Source organism: Pithys albifrons, chromosome 22 (genome assembly GCF_047495875.1).
Source record: "Pithys albifrons albifrons isolate INPA30051 chromosome 22, PitAlb_v1, whole genome shotgun sequence".
NCBI lineage: Eukaryota > Metazoa > Chordata > Aves > Passeriformes > Thamnophilidae > Pithys > Pithys albifrons.
Window position 1 is genome coordinate 5,094,112 of NC_092479.1, and position 19,408 is coordinate 5,113,519.

At 45.7% G+C, this 19,408-nt stretch overlaps 1 protein-coding gene across 2 annotated transcripts in view; it reads right to left on the bottom strand.

The window, feature by feature from the left end:
* PRDM16 (PR/SET domain 16) overlaps positions 1-19,408 on the bottom strand; it is a 272,623-nt gene that overhangs the window by 16,960 nt on the left and 236,255 nt on the right. For both annotated transcript variants that reach the window (XM_071575767.1, XM_071575766.1), the window contains exons 6-11: positions 17,255-17,453; positions 13,512-13,659; positions 13,042-13,195; positions 8,966-10,367; positions 5,292-5,379; positions 1,259-1,428 (exon numbers count right to left, since the gene is read on the bottom strand). In XM_071575767.1, the coding sequence (XP_071431868.1) occupies positions 1,259-1,428; positions 5,292-5,379; positions 8,966-10,367; positions 13,042-13,195; positions 13,512-13,659; positions 17,255-17,453 (2,161 nt within the window). The remainder of the gene's footprint in view (positions 1-1,258; positions 1,429-5,291; positions 5,380-8,965; positions 10,368-13,041; positions 13,196-13,511; positions 13,660-17,254; positions 17,454-19,408) is intronic.

Genomic DNA, 19,408 nt, shown 5'->3' on the forward strand with positions numbered 1-19,408 from the left:
AAACATATTGACTTGGCACTTGAGGACATGGTTTAACTACAGCGTTTCTGCATCAGGATCCAGGGGGTTTAATCACTGCCCTGTCATACTGTCAGTTGAGATATTTATAGATCTCCTTTATAGCTCATCATACAGAATCTGCTCCATCATCCTTGGAATCCACAGAATTTTCTCCTGGATAAAGGCTTGCAGCATTGTGTTATGGGTTATGGGGCTGACAGGCTGCTTAGAGCAAGGAAATGCAGCAATAGGAAATTAATAAAGGAAGGAACTGTGTTCCACAATAAATCCAGTTCACAGTAAACTCAAAAGGTATAAATAAAAATACTAATTGGGAAATAAAACACTAAGGCAGAGGGGCTGCACTCTTGACTATGAGAACTGCTGTAGGAGGAAGGTTTGAGTTTACTTTCTTAATTTCAGAGACATTCAGCACCCTCAGATGTCCTGAAGAAAAACAATTAACGTGAGTGTTCCTCAACAATGAACATCCACATGGGAACTTGTAAGTGTGTATCTAAATACAAGTTTAGTCCCTGTTGTAAGCAAACCCCTTCAATTTCTAAATGTTCAGCTGAAATTTGAACCTGTAGCTTTTGTGGCAGAGTTGAACATAAGAGATACATCAACCAAAGTATGTACCTATTTTCTGCACCCAAAACACCTCAGCAGGAGCCACCACCAGAACCTCAAGTAGTTGCAGGTAAAACAGAGACAGAGGTTTATTATTAAATGCTGGGGATTTGCTCTGATAGGAGCTTTTGGAGATGCACTGGGCACATAAGAACTTTTGTGGATATGACTGTGTTTGAAAAAGTTGTTTTCTGCATGCCATTTTTTACAATTCCATCATTTTCCACAGCTGAGATTGGATTTAGCTGAGATTGTGCTGGCGGTGGGAACTGCCCTGTTCGCTGCCACACGCCTGAGACTTGGCTTGGAGAGTTGGGTCTGCTTGAGAATCTCCAGATCCGCTCTCAAGGTTATTAAAAATTACAAAGAAAACAGAAGACGGTGATTTTCTACCAGACAAAACAAGCTATTTCAGAGAGGATTAGTCATCCCAATGCTCTGTTCTAACTCTGCTGCTTCTTGTTTTCTCTCCCATTCCTGCAGAGGCAGTGGAGATGTCCCTGTCAAGCTGCTCTGGTCCACGCTGGTGCCCAGTGCAGCAGCTCCCCAGCTAGGGTGGCATCTCCGGGGTTCCCTCCACACCCTGAGGGAACAGTGTGGCTCCCTGGGGGGCTCAGGTCCTCACCTGCAGGTGTAGCGTTCCTTGCCCTTGCGCAGGATGGGGTCAGACAACGTGGGCGGTGGCGATCGGAAGTTGAAGGGGTGGTGTGGAAGGGGCTGCAGGGAAGTGCCAGTGTCTGCCTTCATGGCTGCAAAGCTCTCCAGTTTCTCCGTCATGGTTTCGATGGCTGACATCTGCAAGGACAAAGCAAGACCTCATGTTACAGAAACTCTCAGGAAGAGCAGGACCTGGGGCATAAAATGTGACTTTTAGCTTTCGTAGCTTGGTTAAAAGCCTGTTGCTGATGTTTGCCCTCACTCTTGGAAGCTGCTTGCGCAGTGGGACATGGAGCGACCGATCCCAGCCAGGAAAGACAGGAACAATGTATCAGTCTCAAAGAAAGCAGAAAAGACACAACTGGCAAAGCCAAGTATTTGGATACCAGAAATTAGCACTTGCTCACCTTCTGTAAAGTGCCTGTGCTTACTTTTAGCATATCAGAGTAAAACTTATCTTAGAATATACCTGTTTTCCCTCTTTCCAGGAGCAAAACTGAAACTAAATACCATGGTCAGGTGCCAGAGGTAAAAATCAGCACCAAAATGCTCCTCTCAAACTCAAATCCAAGTCTTGGGAAGCAGGGAGGTCTGATGTATCTTACAGCATTCTCTGCCCTCACAGGGGCTTAAGAGAGACAGGGCAGTGAGCTGTAGGTGGGGAGGCAGGGACATGACCCCAGGTATGGGGGGAAAAGAGAAGTTTTGGGCAGAAGGCAGAAGAATTCTGGCCAAAGTGAAGGGGGAGGGATGTGCGATGGCTGCTCAGGGAGCTGAGAGAGGAGATGCTGAGGCTGAAGGGGGGAAGAGGTAGCAGCTGGGAATAGGAGGAGTTAGGATCAGGCTCAGGATGCAGTGGGTCCACAGAAAGTTTGCCTAGTGAAGAGGCCAACACTTTAATTATATGTAGGAAAGGTTCAACAGCCAGTAAAGGTGATAGAAGGATGGGTGGGAGATGGCTGAGCTTCCTGGAATGAAATGGAACTCCAGCCAAAACCCTGTATGTGAGCTGTGGCTGGGTGAGTTACGGTCAGGAGGACCAACACCTACACATCCTGTTGGGATGGCAGCAGCTGGCATGCAGCCATGGAGATGGGACACCAAGGAAAATGTCCCAGGATGACTTTATCAGCTTTAGTTTGTATGACTTAGCAATGGCTGTGTGCTCACCTAAACACTGGAGTAAACACTACATCAGAAAGAGGGAGAAAGGGAAAAACATAGAGATACAGGATAAGGGGAAAACAAAAAAGGAAAGAAAGAAGATGGCCTATGTGTGTGGGGATTTGCATAAAAATCCTACCTAAAGAAAAGCACTTTTACTTGCATTAGAGCAAAACAGGAAATCCAAGAGAGAAGTGCAGCTCGAAGGACGACGCTGACATCTCTAACGTCCAGTTTTATGGACTCCTGAGAGCACTTTCGAGATGCCAAGAGCAGAAAAGAGGGATAAAACAAACAAGGCAGCAATAAAGCTGCCTCCTGGCTGTGCTGACATCACTGGGAGCAGTGGGAGCAGCCGGGGGGGGGGAGCAGGGCCTGGCTGGAGAGGCAGCCGGAGTGCCGGGGCGGCAGCAAGGGGCGGAAGGCAGTAGGAAGCCATATATCACAACGAGATGCTCTATTGTACAGGAAGGGCTGACCTTTTGCACGTTTACACTTTATTAAACTGGGCTTGGGGCGGGGGCAAAGGGGGAAGAGAGCCAAGATACTGTTTAAAAATATATGACTATTAAAAAAATGGTTGTCTTAATCACCCAAGGATACATTGTGAAAGGCTGACAACCATTCATAAGCTGTTAAAAAAAGAGGAGTAGTAACCCCCATTCCCCAATAACAGATCCACAGTCCCTTAGTTGGAGGCTCCCAGCCTATGCTAAATTGTAAGTAATACTTAGCGCCAGCCACTTGAAAAGGTTACTTGATCATTTACAGCACAAGCTCTGCCCCAGCTGCCAGTCATGTAACAAAACCATCACGTTAAAATGCTCTCTGGACCTTTCAGAGCTGTGCACTCAGCCCTTCGCCCGGGTACCTGGAGCTACCCTTTGTTGTGCCCTGTTCTTTAGGCACTTAGTCAGAGATGTTTGCTGCCTTGAGAGCCGTAGGCTGGTTTTAAAATTCTAAACACTGGCCACAGGCTCTCCAGTGGCAAAGGCACTTTGCTATTTAGGGAACAACTGCCTGGTTATAACAAAGAAGAAAGGGAGAAGAAAGGAAACTTAACAGGTAAAAAAAGGCCCTCCATTAAGTTATCAAAAAGTTACACTGGTTATTTATGTTGTCCAGAGTTTAATTTGAAATAGACAATGTAGGAAAACTCCCAGAGAGCAGAGGAACTTCTGCCAACAACTGGCTGAGAAATAAGAGCTGCCTGAAATTCATTTTGAGAGAGAAAAGATCTTCTGAATGCTTTTATCACATCTTCTGCTTCCTCACATCCCACTGAGAGCTGGGGAATGAGTCCCAGAGGAAAGGGCTGAGGCCAGACTCATGTTTAGAGTGAAAGAAGCCCAGGTAGAACATGCCTCTGACTGATCCAACATAGGAATGTTGGTCCTAATGAAAAAAGCAGAAGCAGGAACCCTGAACGTATAATTTCTTAGGAAAAGATCCAGGATCCAGGATTTTAGGAATCTAGGATCCAGGGAAGTGGGCGCTAAGGCTGCCAGAGCTAAGGGAATGTCTGGACAATGCTCTCAGGGACAGGGTGGGACTGTTGGGGTGTCTATGCAGGGCCAGAAGTTAGACTGGATGATCCTTGTGTGTCCCCTCCAACTCAGGATATTCCATAATAATATTGGAGGGGGATCTGGTAGTAAAAAATCTCACATATTCTGGAACAAATGACCCATCTTCCTTCGCTGTATTTGAAATACCTGATCAGTTGCAGCATGGGAACAGCAGCTCTTCAGATCAAGTGATCTGTACACAGCATCCGCTTCACTAAAAGTCAGTTATCAGGAAGTTTTGGGCTCGAGTGATTGTAAATTTTTGGCTATTCTGTGTGATAAGCTGTTAGAGATAACCAGACATTCCACATCTTTTCATCACCATGGGAAGAGGACGTGGTCTGGATTTTGGGAACAATGTTAACAACCTTCCACCCAAAGCCTGCTCCTGCTCAGGGTCTGGATGTTTCTCATCGTCCAGTTGGGTTGCTTTGCCACACTGGCTCCTCCCTGCTATCAGATTCTTTACAGGCAGATATCCCCACTATTCTAACTCACACAAACACAGGATGTTCCTGGCCAGCCTGTCACCATTATCCAGCCTGGATGAAGGAAAAATCAGGGGAAGTTATTAACCAAACTCTGAGGCTGGTGCGAAACAATGAGGGAACTAAGTTTAGCTGTGAAAGCAACCAGGATCCAGCTTTCACAAACCTGCAAGTTATTTATCTAAGGTGGGAAACATTATCAGGGGAGAACAATGCATGTGAATATAAAGGAGAGCACAATAAGGACCATGGGGCTGGGATCCCAGCCTGGTCACAGCAGGAGGGACTGGGATAGCTGGTGATTGTCACATGCCTTTGGAACAGGCACAGCTGAATGCACTGCCAAGCACTTCCACACACTGGGAACACCAGGCAGATATAAAATGCTGCTACTGGGCACCAGACAGTCCTTCTCCACTTTGCACCACAGCAAGTGACTGCATCAGGGGTTCCCAAAGCGAAAAACACCCAGGCATTCTGGCCCATGAAAGGGGAGATTGGCAGATCCTATGAGCTGTCCAGACTGTCAGATGGTCAGATTCTGGTCATCCCTGTTCTTCTGGTAATGCAAAAAAAACATCAAGGCATAACTGCCATCATCCTCAAACCAGGTACAGATAAAATGTCTGAAAATAACTGGTGGAACACAGTGGATATTCCAATCAAGCCCTTGGATGAAAAGGAGTCTGATTCCAGTGATACCAGTGACCTGTGTGTACCAGCCCCATCTCAACCCCCCTGGCATTCAATCAACATAGCACAACAACATCCCTGCTTTTACCTGGGGGTGAAAAAGCAGCGGGGAGGGTCGCAGGTACTTCTCCTTTAGGGCACCCACAGGGTCTGTCACCTTCCGCTTCTCCACCCTGCTGGACAACAACACAGAGGGTTACATACCCCACGGGCAGCAACAACACAGCCAAACCCCTGGAAGAGGGTTTAAATTACACACATGGGGTTATTCTCCTACTCACACAAATGTCTTCCTGTGCCACTGGAGACTACCTATTCTGACCCACAATGACCCTGCAAAAGGCACTGGAAATGATATGAATATAGATCCCCTCCTTTGGGCAGTATTGTTTTAGCCATCAAACTGAAGATTAAGAAAATATTTTGCTCTTTTCCTGCTGTAGTGGTTTATAAGCCTCTGCTGTTGTGAAATGTCATGAAACTCCTGCATTTACAGCAAAAACAATGTCTGAGTGAGAGAAGCTCTGGAGTCCACAGCAGGCAGCCCCTGCACAGAAAAGAAATTGTCTTTGAGAGTTTGTGTTTATCTGAAGAGTTAACACTGGGCCAGACTTTGCAGCCCCAAGCGTGCTGAAATCATTAGGTGTTTCATATTTATTTCCTCCCTTGCAGCTGAGATATAATTTGCATTGAGTTTCTTTGGTAAGCACGTGTGGACAACGATTCACAAAAGGGAGGAACTGGTGGGAGAGTTCTGATGCAACTTAGAAACCCCAGTTCTTCTGATAACACCTTGAGCCATTCAAATATTTCATGTTTAAGCACATGATATACAGAAATGACCCAAAAGAGAGGCTGCTATTTTTGAAAAAATTGGCTTTGCTTTCACAAAATATTCTCTTTGCAGGGAAACTGTGGTGTGGAATCACCAAAAATACAAACTGAAATGTTCTCTTTGGGAAAAAAGTGTTGTGGAAGTAACTCCAACAAACACAGCTGCATCTTTAAATGACTGGAATCGAATCCATCCAGCTCAAACAGCAGAAATACAAGAGTAAGAGTAATTTTAACTATGTTAGTCCAGCATAAATGAGAGCAAATTATTTTGCTGCATTTCAGCTGATTGGTGCATGGATCAAATTACCAAAGAGTTTTAAGAAGAGCCCTGCAGAGTGCAGTTAGTGAACTGTACTTAATCTGCATTTAATTCTTCTTGGGTAGGGGGAAAGAGAAGAGCTGGATTGGAAATGCCATCAGAATTAGGGGGCTTTGGAAGGTATGTGTTTTTATGAGTATGAATTGTCAGAGAAAGAACAATCTGTAACAGAATATGTAAAAAGTTGCTCCCTGAGCCCTCTGACCAGCACAGTTTTGCTCTCCGTGGGGCTGCAATGCCCAAGGGAACATCCACAACCCTGGCAGAGGTGCCTGGAGAGAGCCATGCCTGCCCACAGATGTAAAATTTGGTGAATTGGCAGCGTTTCACCAGCTTTACCATCTCCCAGCATTGGGAATGAGAACGCAATGCCCAAACATCTTCGTCAGAGCAGAATTCCGCAGTGCCCGGAGGATTAAGCCGATCGTTTCAGCCCAGTGCCTGAGAACGTCACCTTCACAGGCTGAGCTAAAAACTGCCCTGGTTTCAGGCTGTCTGGCTGCATTAAATTATATCACCGGGAGAAAATGTCAAGGATTTAAGTGGCCTTTGGGAGAAAAATGAAGGAGCCAAATGATGTGAGAGAGTCTGATAAAGAGAAGTTTAGAAACAAAATATTTCCATATTTTTCAAGCTGGGACTTGGAAGCTCGGCTGTTGAGCTCATTACATCAGAAGTCTGATTCACAAGCAACCCCACCGCTGACTTTCTATTTTAATATATTACTAAAACTATATGCATCCCATGGAATGCAACAAATGATGCCTCCATCGTTCACTTCCATCTGTCTTCTGGACCTTTACAGTTTTCCCGAGGCCGCTATTTTAATTGGCAGTGGCTTTTCCAGCCCATGTTATTTTAACATTCCTGCTGAGAATGCCCAGAGGTGGCAGGATTCAACGTGGACACTTTTGCATTTCTACCACATTTATTGAATTTCCCCCCCCCGCCCAGGAGTACTTTTTACAAAAGCAGATGCTGGGCTGTTCATGACTGATTTCTGCAGGAGGAGGTGGGAGATGGCCATGGTGGGTCCCAGGCAGGACACAGCCCCTCCCGGGCTGGGTGCAGGGTCTCCATCACAGATGGCACACACACAGTGCTGCATCACTCCCTGAGCTGGCAGAGCGAGACGCTCATGGCCAGCACTGAGGGCTCACTAATCCCAGCCCAGCAGCTTCTTGGCCTGGCGAGACGCTGACATCACTTTTTCCCCACCGTTATCAGCCGGAGGCAGCAGCCGCAGTGACACTGGAGCGGTTCTGGTGTTGTTCACAGCCCTTTGAATGCTCAAGTGACCCATCCCAGTGCTGACACTGTCACACCGTGCTGGCTCTGAGGCTTTCCAGTGCCAGGAAAACACCAGCTCCTGTAGCACATCCATTAACCTTCCAGCAGGCTGGATCCAGTGAGGATCACTATGTACATGATTCACATTCAGCTCAAGCAATGCAAGTACAAACCATTCACCTCCAGGAACTGGCAGGACACTGAATCCAGGAGGCTTCCAAACACATGTATCCAAATAGATGTCATGAAGCATTTAGACATGTTAATATCTAAATTAACATTATTTAGACACACTAATATCTAAATCAAACTAGTTCAGGACCCTTTTTATATTGGACTTTGCTAAAACCAAGCATACCACATCCACCTCATTCATAGCAGGACAAAACCTCTAGTGTCTTGATGGGTAACACAAAAATTTACTGGTAACCTCACCATAAAGTTTTAAACAACTTCCCTTCAGAAACAGATTTTACAAAAATCTCTCAAACAAGCTCAAGTCTTTCCTTTGCACCTCTTGAATTCATTCATTCTGGAAGTTTAACTGGCATTTGGATGACTTCACCCAGTCTGCTCTACACACGTCTTCCACGTTCAGCTCATTCTAGGCATGACGTAAGGCATCAGGCCCTCCTCAAAAACCATCTGTTCAAGTGACACTAGAAAACCCTTGCTATCTCCTAAGAAAGATAAGTCTGCAAGAAATGTATCTGGGAGAGATTCGGATAGTAACACACTACCATGTGCTTACACAAGACTTGTTACTCCAAGAGTAACAAGTTTTGTCAGGCTTGATCTGTAGCAGCAGCTCCTCCGAGCTGAGAAACTCTTAAGAAAAAGCATTAGAGAGAAAAAGGGGGTGGAATGAAGAAAGGTGAAGTGGCTCACAAAAGGCCATCAAGTCAGCCAGTGGGAGAGCTGCATTTCCAGGCTCCCAGGCCTCCTGACTCATTCCCAAGCCATGAGAGCCCAGGCTCTGAGGCATCTGAACTCTGCATTCTTATCGAATCAAACCTCTGGAATTTCCCCAGCAGAAGTGCCATCTTAGCGATGGCTCGTGGGAGAGTCCTTAAATAGGTCAAATTTCGTTTTTATCAAAATAAGGATGTGTTCTCTACACACATTGATTACAAGGGCTCCTTGCAATTACTCTACCCTTTCCATTCAAGAAATTCAACATGTTGAGAAGCATAAACATCCACAGCAGGCGTTCACTGGTCTTCCCAAACTACCTACATCCCCACCTGCCTCAAGGTGCAATGTCAGATACAAAATGAACTGGTTAGAGAAAGGCTTAAGGCAGGGTATGTTAATACCTGTAAATGGGGTCCATGAAAAAGGGTGATGGCTTAGCGTAGTGCAGGGATGGCTGCTGAGGCAGCTGAGACTGGGAAATCTTGGGTAAGACTTCACTTGCCATCAGCTTCCTCTCCCCATAAATGTGGTTTTTCCGTGGCTCTCTTCCTCCATTCTGACTGGCTCGGATGCGGTTGCCAATGCTCAGATCCAGTGGCTGTTCCTCCCCTGAGGATGGGGCTGGCAGGACCTTCGGTGGCGGCAGGATTGGCTTAATCTCTTTTGGCTTTGTGGTGAGATCAAAGGGTGACTCTGAGCTGGTGCCGCCTACTTTGTGGAGGTCCCTGGGAGACTTTGGTTCTGCCTTGACCAGCAAGTTGTGATTGAGGGTCCGCTCTGTGAAAGGGTAGAGGGAATGGGGGAAATTGGGGAGGAACTGAAAAGGGAACATGGAATGATATGGGAGCGAACCCATCTTTTTCTCCTGCATCCCCATAAAGCCAGGCCCAAAATACTTCTCTGCAATAGAGGCAATGGCTTTAATAGAGTCATTAGCTGCTCCTGTGGTGGGCAGTAAGTGCTCTTCAGGGGGAGGAAAGAAGGAATGCTGAGAATAGAAGAGGGGGATCTCACTCGGGGTGTTCGTGGAACTCGCAGACACAGAGCTGCTGACAAAATCTGGCTTGGTCTCCATTTGTTTGCTCTTGTCTTTTGTTTTGTCTCTGTCACTCTCTGCATCACTGTCCAGGTCAGATCCCGTGCCAGTAGTGGTGTCCAGGTCTGTGCCCGTGGTTGTATTGACATCCTCAAAGTCACTGCCATCAGACATGTCACTGTTCCTGGCTTTTAGCTTCTCCAGGTAGGAGTTTTCCAGGCTGCTTTCACATTTCTCCTCCCCGGAAGGGGCCTGGTTGCTGTTGCTCACTGCAGAGATCAGCGGAAGTGCTGGGTTCCCAAGGGGGCTGGGAAGCTTCGCATCTGGAGTGTGATTGAGGGGACTTTTGAGCAGTTGTGTGGGTGGTAACAAGGGCGGCCTGGGGTATAAGGATGGGGGGAAAATCCCTGGGAACCCTGGAGTGAGGGCTGGAAAGGCTGGGGGGGCAGGTGAGAATGGAAGACCCCCCGGGTGTGGGCGGGATGGAAAATAATCATTAAATCCCAGGCTGGCATGGTTGAGGTTGGGAGAGGGCTTGGATTTGTCCATCATGGAGGTGGGCGTCAGGGGGAGGCCTGGGCTGAAGATCCCACCAGGGCTGTAATGGTTCTTGCCCTCGCAGAAGCGGCGGTGCTTGTTGAGGGAGGAGGTAGTGCTGAACATCTGCCCGCAGTCCTTGCACTTGATCTGCGTGCGACAGTCCGCGTGCATCCGCTTGTGGCGGCACAGGTTGGAGAACTGTGTGTAGGATTTGTGACAGACCTCACCTAAAGCATCAACAGGAACCAACAACAAAAGTGATATGAAATTAACAGGAAATGGCACAGAATCACCAGGAGCTTCACCAGCCTCCCCCACCCTGTCCACCCCACCCCTGGGACCTCCCTTCCCCAAAGCCAGGTGAGGTAAGAGCAGCAGAGGGAGCTAGCTGATGGAGACCATCACCCTTCTCCTTGGATAAATCCCATCCTAGAGAATGTCTTACCAAGCAGCACCACAGAAGCCCTTGGGGGCTGGAAGGAGAACTCTGCCTCACTTAATCCAACCTGCCTGTTCTTTAATGCCATTAATTAATGGTATGGAACCCCTCCAGTGAGGTGTTCTTTAAATCCTTTGCCAGCCAGGCCTGGGTTCAGCCAGGGCTGAGATCTCATATTCATTAAATCAGTTTGAACCCTAGCCCTGCCAAATGAAGCTACATCAGTGTCTTCTTTAATGATCTGTAAATACCAAGCTTTCAAAATGTGGATTTTTATGACCCCTTTCACCTACAGACTTTGCTGGTGGGGAAGGAACAGGGCAAAGTGAGACAAAAATCCCACTCAAACTTTTCTATACATCAAAATGCTGTAACTTTTTATCATCTGGTGCCTCTTTCAACATAGAAATAATTCCTGTGTGGTAGTGAATGAACACTCTCCTTCCACCGGAGAACTGCTGTTATCACCCTTTGTGAACATGGAAACAAAGAAGGGGAAGCATATTGTTTGCAGTTGGGCAGGCAAGGACACGAATCTGAGTTCTTCTGACACCCAGTCCTACATCTCAGGGACCAAAGTGCTCCTTCCTTCCTCCCTCCCTCCCTCCCAGCTTTATTGACAGGTACATGAGAGCATGACTTTCTCTGGTGGTTTTTTTTTTTTCTAAATTGTTAGGATTTACATCAGTGCTTAAACATCAAGTGACTGGCAGGAGAGTATTTCACCAGCAGCTCTGAAAATATAATAAAATGCAATGACATTCAAAGCAGAGATGAATAAAATCTAACAAATTTGACATTTCAGTTCAGATGAGCATCCCAAAATTCAGTGGACTGTCACTAAGGGGTCTGGTTTCTGATTGCACTAGAAATTTAATCTGAACTGTCTTGCTGGAACTGTTCAAAAAATATGTGGATGTGGCACTTGGGGATATGGTTTGATGGTGAACAGGGTGGTGCTGTGTTAACGGTTGGACTTGATGGCCTTAGAGGGCTTTTTTGATGGTAAAAATTCTATGATTCCACAATTCTTCCTTTTTTCACCCCAGGAATTGTTGCTAGATATATACAGTATTGCACAAAATTCCCTAAAATAGGGAAAACTGGAAAATTTCTGTTAAATCTCCAGTTATACAATGATTTAGTAACTCTCATGGCATGTCCTCTTTTGCCCTTTTGATTTCTCCAGTTATAAAGTTACAGGTTTGGGGTCTTTATAAAGCCAAATATAATGTGGTAAAAACCCAAACATTCACACAAACCCTTTTATTACATTTAACAGGAAAGAAAAACTTTCTGGTGGATCCTGCCTCATGGATTTGAAGTTACTAATGTATTCCACATTGATCCCTGTGACTCCACCTGGCCCCTCTGACCAGCCAGGATCGCTCTCCAGTTGTTCCACACACTGACCTGGCCTGACAACTCTCTAATTCTGATGAAGTGAGAGTGAGGAGATTATGAGGAGAAATCCCTCATCTGCTGCAGCAATTCTGAGTCAAATTATCTCTTTCATGTGCCCATCACCCAATGAGAGATGGCAGCGAAATGAGCAAGAAGAACATTTCTTCTTCCTCCCCTGACACTCAGCTGATTATGAGGGGGACACGTTAATGAAACAAGTCTCCCAGGACACTCCTGCATGCTGTTCCCATTACTGCAACAGGGAAAAAAGCAGGAGTGGGTTCAGTGCCTTCCCTACCATAACATCAAAGCCTGGAATCAAACCCAGATCCCGGCCTGTGGCTGAACAACGTGTTCTGAAGTGTCAGGAAGTGATCCCTAAAGTTCCTGGAGCTTTGTTGTGACACAACCCACCTTCCTGCACAGTTATCCAAACCCAATAGGTGCTGTGTCAATTAAAAAAATATACAACCCTGGGAATGACAAGGAATGAGATCGATGACTCTCCAAGGAAAATGCCCTTCTGGAAATATCCCACTAAGGAGAGCACCGAGGACACAGTTAATCTGCTGTTTATTTGGCTTCCAGCATTATCTAGATGAAACATGCAGTAAATAAAGAGGAAAAAATCTCTTTTTTAAAAAACACCTTCTCATGTCTGTGACTACTTCAAGTTCTTTACAATGGCTACAGGATTTGAGGCATCCTCAAAAAACATTTCGACCAGGCCATGTCAGCTATTTACTTATGTCACCAACAGGAACATTCAAAAATTACTAAGGCAAAAAAAGACGAGAGAAAGAAAAGACATGAGAAAATGGCATCGCTGGGACTGCTGAGAGACTCAGCTTTTAACTTGTCAAGAAAGTCAAAAACTGCCATGAATGTTTACTGAAAAAACAGGGAGCACACAAAAAAGAAAAAAGAGAAATCACAGAGGAATTTCATCTTGAGCTCTGAGCTCTAAAATTACAGCAGGGGACAGGAGGGCTGGGGGGCCCCCGCAGGATACCTGCAATTACAGCCAGCGCCAGCCTGTGATGGCCGTGACAACTTACATATGAAAGGTTTGACAGTGCTGTGGATGTGCTTGTGCTGCTTGAGGCCCGAGGAGGTGGCGAAGGTCTTGCCGCAGTCAGGGCAGGCGTGGGCTCGAGCCCCCACGTGCTGCGAGCGGATGTGCCGCTGGAGGTTGCTGGGGTCCGTAAACACCTGGAAGAGAAAATGCCTTGAGGAGGGAAAAGGAAGCAGGAGGAGGAAAGACTAGATGTGAAACACTTGAAAATTTGGGGTTTTTTTTAATACTCATGGCATGAGTGGGGTAGGGCTGAGCTCCACACCCCCAGTGGGATGCCCAGGACAGCGAGGACACCTCTTCTCCCTGTGCTGGGGACAGCAGGGTCACATCTCCCCCCCTGTTACCCTATTCCATGCCAGCACAGGCCATCCATCCCCTGCAGCCCTTCCCTCAGCTTCCAGCCCTCTCTCCCAGGTGAAGGCTCCCCAGTGACCCTCATCCTCACTGTACCTTAACACAGTTTTCACATTCAAACCGTTTCCCACTGTCGTGAGACATTTGGTGACGAATCAGGTTGGATTTCCAGTTGAAAGCCTTGGGACACTGGTCACACTTGTACTCCCTCTCCTCTGTGTGGATCACCATGTGCTGCTCCAGGCTGGGAAAGAGAGAAGGGCTGACCTGGGGCAGTGGCCAGAGTCCAGCCCTGGGCACCCAGCCGAGGCAGGTGCTGCTACCTGGGAGCTCTGAGACCCAGAGAGGCGACAGAGGTGGTTCCAGGGAATCAGCCCATGGGTCTGGGGGTTTGCAGAGTTACCTGGTGCCTCAGGTTAGGAGGGTAGTACCTCATGGACCATGAGAGGGGCAGCAGCAGCCAAATATCACTGATTTTTTAGCATTTCTTTCACTGATGGAGGTTGCCCTGCTCTGTCTGAAAATGTCACTGTGTTTTATGATATTTCTTATTAATAGCTGAATCCATTTACAAGGGGGGAATGGAAGGTAAATGCAGCTCTGACCCTACAGGTTCCTGAGGGGGAAAATGGACACTTTGTGACCCAGACTCCTGTGGCATCCCCCTGGGAAAGACAAGATATTCCCTGCTGCTGCTGAGACTCTCACATTGCCATTTTCACAGGCACCAGGCCCACGGCTTCCCAGAACACAGAGACTCAGAGTTGGGAAGAAACATGATAAGGTGCAAACACATTTCACTTCTAAATGTCAGACATCTTTGATTACTTAACTTGGCAATTTCGCCTTCTGCCAACTGGCAGCGTCTCCAGAACCAGGGGGATGATGGCAATCCCAAGTGGCTGATGGCACAGGGCCATGGCAGGGATGCCACATTGTGCTCCATTTTCCTTACGCCATGGGAAACCTGCACCTCCCTGGCCAGGAATCCTGCACCTCTCAGGCCAGGAATCCTGCACCTCTCTGGCCAGAAGTCCTTCACCCCTCAGGCCAGAATCCTGCAACTTTCAGGCCAGCCCTGAGAAACAAGGGAAGAAAATTTGCTTCCTTTGCTTCTGTCAGGGTAGTTTCCTCTTACTGTGGATTCTGATGAAGGACTAGATCATATGAAATCTGCTCCTGCCTGAAATCCCTACAGATGGGTATTAAATCATTCCTATGGAACTTGAAAGCAAGGTTGTTATTTTAATAGGAACATTAAAGCTAAATGCTACAGTCCTCGTGAAATGCCACAGGGAAGATACCCCCTGGATACCCAGGAGTCGTCTCAGCCTTGGAACACCTCAGGACTCCATTGCTCCTGCACTCCTCAGGGACTGTGACCATACACCAATCAGCACCTGGCTGCACTCAGGTGGAGCAGAATGGACTCCGGTGTCCTTTGAAATTCCCAGAGTAAAGAATAATTGCATCCACAACTACTCTGCACTGAAATCTCTGTGCCCCAAGGGCATCACTAGTGGGTTTGGGAACTGCAGCCAGTCTGGCCACTCTACATCCAAATCTCTGCAGCCACCAGCCTCCTACTCCCTTAGAAAACCTCCCTTTCTTCCAGCCAGATAGTTAAGATGCATGGACATGCCCCTTATAAACTGCCAATCCACTGGTTTTAAAGAAGCAATATTCATTTTGCTAAAGAAATGGTGTTCTTGAAACTACCAGATTTTTTACACATCTAAAGTAACATAAACTTTTCATAAACACATCCAAAAATACACTCCTGTTAACTGTGATTTATGAGTTTATTTAGAGCAAATATGGACAAACTAATATACTGTTTAGAGGCAAGTACCTACGGGGATTAGCAAAACATTTATTTATTTAGTCAGCTGCTAAATGCTCAGTTTCAGGTCCCAGGTGGCACTCTTGATTTGATCTGTATTAACTTCTGAAAAATCCTAAGACCATCTAGGCACACTGAGTGAGTATATTGTATGTTTTAGTGGCCTTTAAATGTGGCAGATTGATGGGGCAGAGAGAGATGTGGACATTCGCTCCCAGTCCCACTAATCCATCAGCATGTCACACACTGAATGGGGATGATGCTGACTCTCTCTTCCCCACCAAAAAAATGAATTTTATATTACATATTCCCAAATATTAGGAATCAATGGTCAAAAAGGCAGCAAACCCACCAAGTCCATAGTGCCAGTCCAGATCCCTGCAGAGCCAGGAATACACAGGGTTTACAAAGAGGATACAACACACACATTTCAAAAGGATACTTTCTAAGTTAATGTAAAATTCAGAGAGTGCTGTAAGCTAAAAAGGAGAGAGCTTTTAACACCAATGGATAGAAGAATTGAGACTTCTAGCAAAATTAAAAATAATAAAAACATTTAAAGAAGTTCACCTTGCCTTGTCAGGTAAAAAATTAAGGGATTAAGACACCAAACTGGGTTAACAGGACCCCAGAGAGGTATCACAGTATCTATCCCCAACATTTACACCTCCCATAGCCCAGTCAAGCTCTTTTTGATGCAGATACTTCAGGGAATGGTCTTTACCGTTTCACTGTTCTCTAAGATTTTTTTAAATAGATTTTTTCCTCACTTATTCACCTAGAACAAAGATCTGAAAGTATCAACATAATTAAGTTCAAAGTGACAAATGCATGTTTTTAAATGTTTAACTGAAGTGAAACAGGCCTTATGCTGGCTTTAACCTCAAGGTTTTTGCTCTGCTCACGCAGTGCCTGACAGGGGATTGCCAGTTCTCACAGTTTATAACAAACCTTGTGGTGCGCAGGGTTTGTTCATCTAAGAAGTCAAAAGAAATGAGTATGTGAGAACTTCAGCCTCCGGTAAACAGAGAAAACTCTGGTTTTATAGAATTTTATTAAGGCTTTTATAAAGGTTTAGGATGCAAATAAACACAATCCTAAAATGATTAAAAAAACCTCTCAACTTTTTAAAGCTGGATCCTAATGTTTAACCATTTGTGTCTCACTTTGCCAATGAGTCAAAAATCTCAAAGATCTCTGCTTAAAAGCTGCATTTGATTACTACGTTATGCTTAAAAAAATGCAAATTTTCTGTTAAAACTTAGTAGGCCAAAGAGTTTTTCCTCTTTTAAAAAAAATTTAATTCTTGTTTAGAGTTACATTATTATAATAATAATTGACTAATTATTGTAAATAAAACCATGAGCTGGAGAAGATCAACTTTTCTTTTTTTCATTTAACATTTCTATTACAAAAATGCTCAGTGAACACAAAGAAACCCAAAAATTTGAGTGGAATACAAATTTTTAATTGCTTCTGCAAAATCAAACAGGAACTCATGACCATGTTAAGAGATCTCAGGGCAATGATGCCTCTTTAAACACACTGATCTCAAATAACCAAGAATTACATATAAAAAGTATTCACGCACATATTGGCAGAAGTAATGCCACTGTTTTCCCTCAGAACTAGAGCACATGGGAGCAGATGCTGCAAAGATCCCAAAAGAAGTTCTCTCAACCTCTGTCACAGCCCTGAAGAGTCACAGGGAGCCCAGAAATCAACCATTTAAACAAAAATCAGTGGGTGCTTCTACCAACAAGTAAGGGAAAATCTACGAAATCAATGTGAAGTAAAATGCTGTCCAACATCTAATTGACACTGCAGGATCACAAAATGAACATTCCTTAGCCCTATGGAGAAAGCAAAGGTTTATCCCTGCAGTCCTCCCAAGTCGCCCAAGCTCCCTACTCAGTCCCACGTCTCCATCCTCAGACAGGCTGGTGAAGGAGAACAGAGAGGGGAGGCCAAAGGAGAGTCTGGCAATTTTGGGTACCTGTATTTATTGGGGAACATCCTCTCACAGTCTTTGCACTCATAGACCTGTCCATCTCCAAGACCTTCCTGCTTGATCTCGTCATTGAGGGTCTCGTAGAGTGAGCCAACGGCGCTGCAGCCAAACTTCTTGTGCCGTCGCAGGTCGAGCTTCGACTGGAACAGCTCATCACAGTCCTCACAGCGGAACGAGGGCTCCTCTGCAACACACACACAGGGGATTTGCACTCCTGGATCAGCAAGTTCGACCAAGTTGGATTATTTCACCCAACACTAAAGAGAAGGCAAAATTCAGTGAACATCCAGCAAACAAACAAAGAGCAAATTTGCAAGTGAGGGGAGAGAGAACCCAGGGGAGGCTGTGCCAGCAGCTGCTTTCACTTTAAGCATTAAGAAAAAAAAATAGATCACACAACCAGAGGAGATCTTGTTTTCTTTGTGTCCTTGCCTCTGCTGAGAGAGAGAGACCTATCAGAACTGATAGAGACACAAAATACTGGGGGTTAAATGGAGTGTTGAGCTTGTCTGCAAAGAGGGTTTTTGAAAATATGAAGGAGTTTTTCCTCAAAAGGGACTGCCAGGGAAAAAAGGAACAACTCAGACTCATATAAACACATATACTGGCAAAAGCAAATTGCCACAGCACAAAACTGGAGAAGCTCCTTTCTAAGAAATTAGCTGTCTAATGTTCTCTTCTCAACTTGTCCCTCACCACTGCCGGAGCACAGGGCGTCATCGGCCCGAGGAGCCCAAACCCAGAGCATCATGGAAGGAAGAACAGGGAGCCAAAGGCTTTGTTGCTGTGCTCTTTGCTTTTTTTTTCCTTAAAAAAAAGTTCTAATCCACATAATAAATTACTGTAGTCAAGGTCAAACAAATTAAAAAGAGGGCAGCTATTATTAAGTTTACAAGGCAGCATCCTGACCATAGTGCCAAGCCAAACAATCAGCTCCGAGCTGTAAATTTTCCAGGAGAACAACCTCTGCGAGGGAGTCAGGATAGCTCTGGGTTTCTCCACCCTGAAAGAGAAGCTTTCCAGCCCCCACTGAGTCACTGGTGCTGTGTTTCCCTGTCCTCCTCTACCCTCGTCCTCCACGCTCTGTGGCTCTGCTTCATATTAAGTCTCGTTCCCTTTTTCTGATCACTTTACTTTCAAAAGGAAAGCTTGTGGTAAGTGCATTAACTCAGAGGAAAGAGTGGGAATATTCTGAGAGATGCAGCCAAAGGCTGATGCTGTGATGGAGCTGATCCATACCCTGTTCTTGGGATGGGATGTGGCCACACTGTTTTTGGGGCTGCTCCGTGGCCAAGGCCCACATTCAAAATTTGCAGTCTCTGAGCAAACTCTTGCTTTGAAGTACCCTTTGCAGTTCACCCCAAATTTTGCACAACCACTTAGGCTGAGCCTGAAGACCTATAAATGTAAAAGGAGTAGAAGCACAGGCAGTGTTACACCCAGAGATCACCACATCCCCACCTGCACTCAGGCACTCAGCTCCTCTCTCCCTTTCTTTCCATACAGACTATTTAAACCTGAGTTGAAAACAGAGCAAGATAAGGTCCCAGAAGCTGCTACAGAGAGATGTGGGCAGAGGAAACCCAACACTTTGCACACCTACACAGAAAATATCGACATGGGAAAAGTCAAACACCGCTGAAAAAGAAAGTATCACCGAGGCACGGCCAGTGCAGCCTTGCTGGGTGTCCCAGCAGCCTGACCAGTGGTACCAGACCCACTTACACAAGGTGTGAATAATCCTACAGAATCTACAGGGATGCAATAGGATTTCCTGAACTGCAGGAAAGAGGGATGTAAAAAGAAATAAAATCTAGTGAGTCAACATTTTTCTTTGGGGAGAAAAAGGCATTTTGACTGAAAAAAGGAGACTTAAGGGAAGAAAATACCCAATCTTTCCCATTTCAGCTCCTTTTGACAGATTATATTCTCTGAAATTGCTATCAGCAGCCTGACCATGAAGTGGGTCAGTTCTTGCTCTGCTCCTTAAAGAATTTATCTTTACTGGCATTTTTCAGAAAAGTACCAATATGTATCTCATGTGCTTTATGTCCCTGAGGAGGGAAACCTGGAAAAATTAGGACATATAAACCAGCAGTATCAGGAGACTGTGCATAACTGACCACTAAATAAAATCCA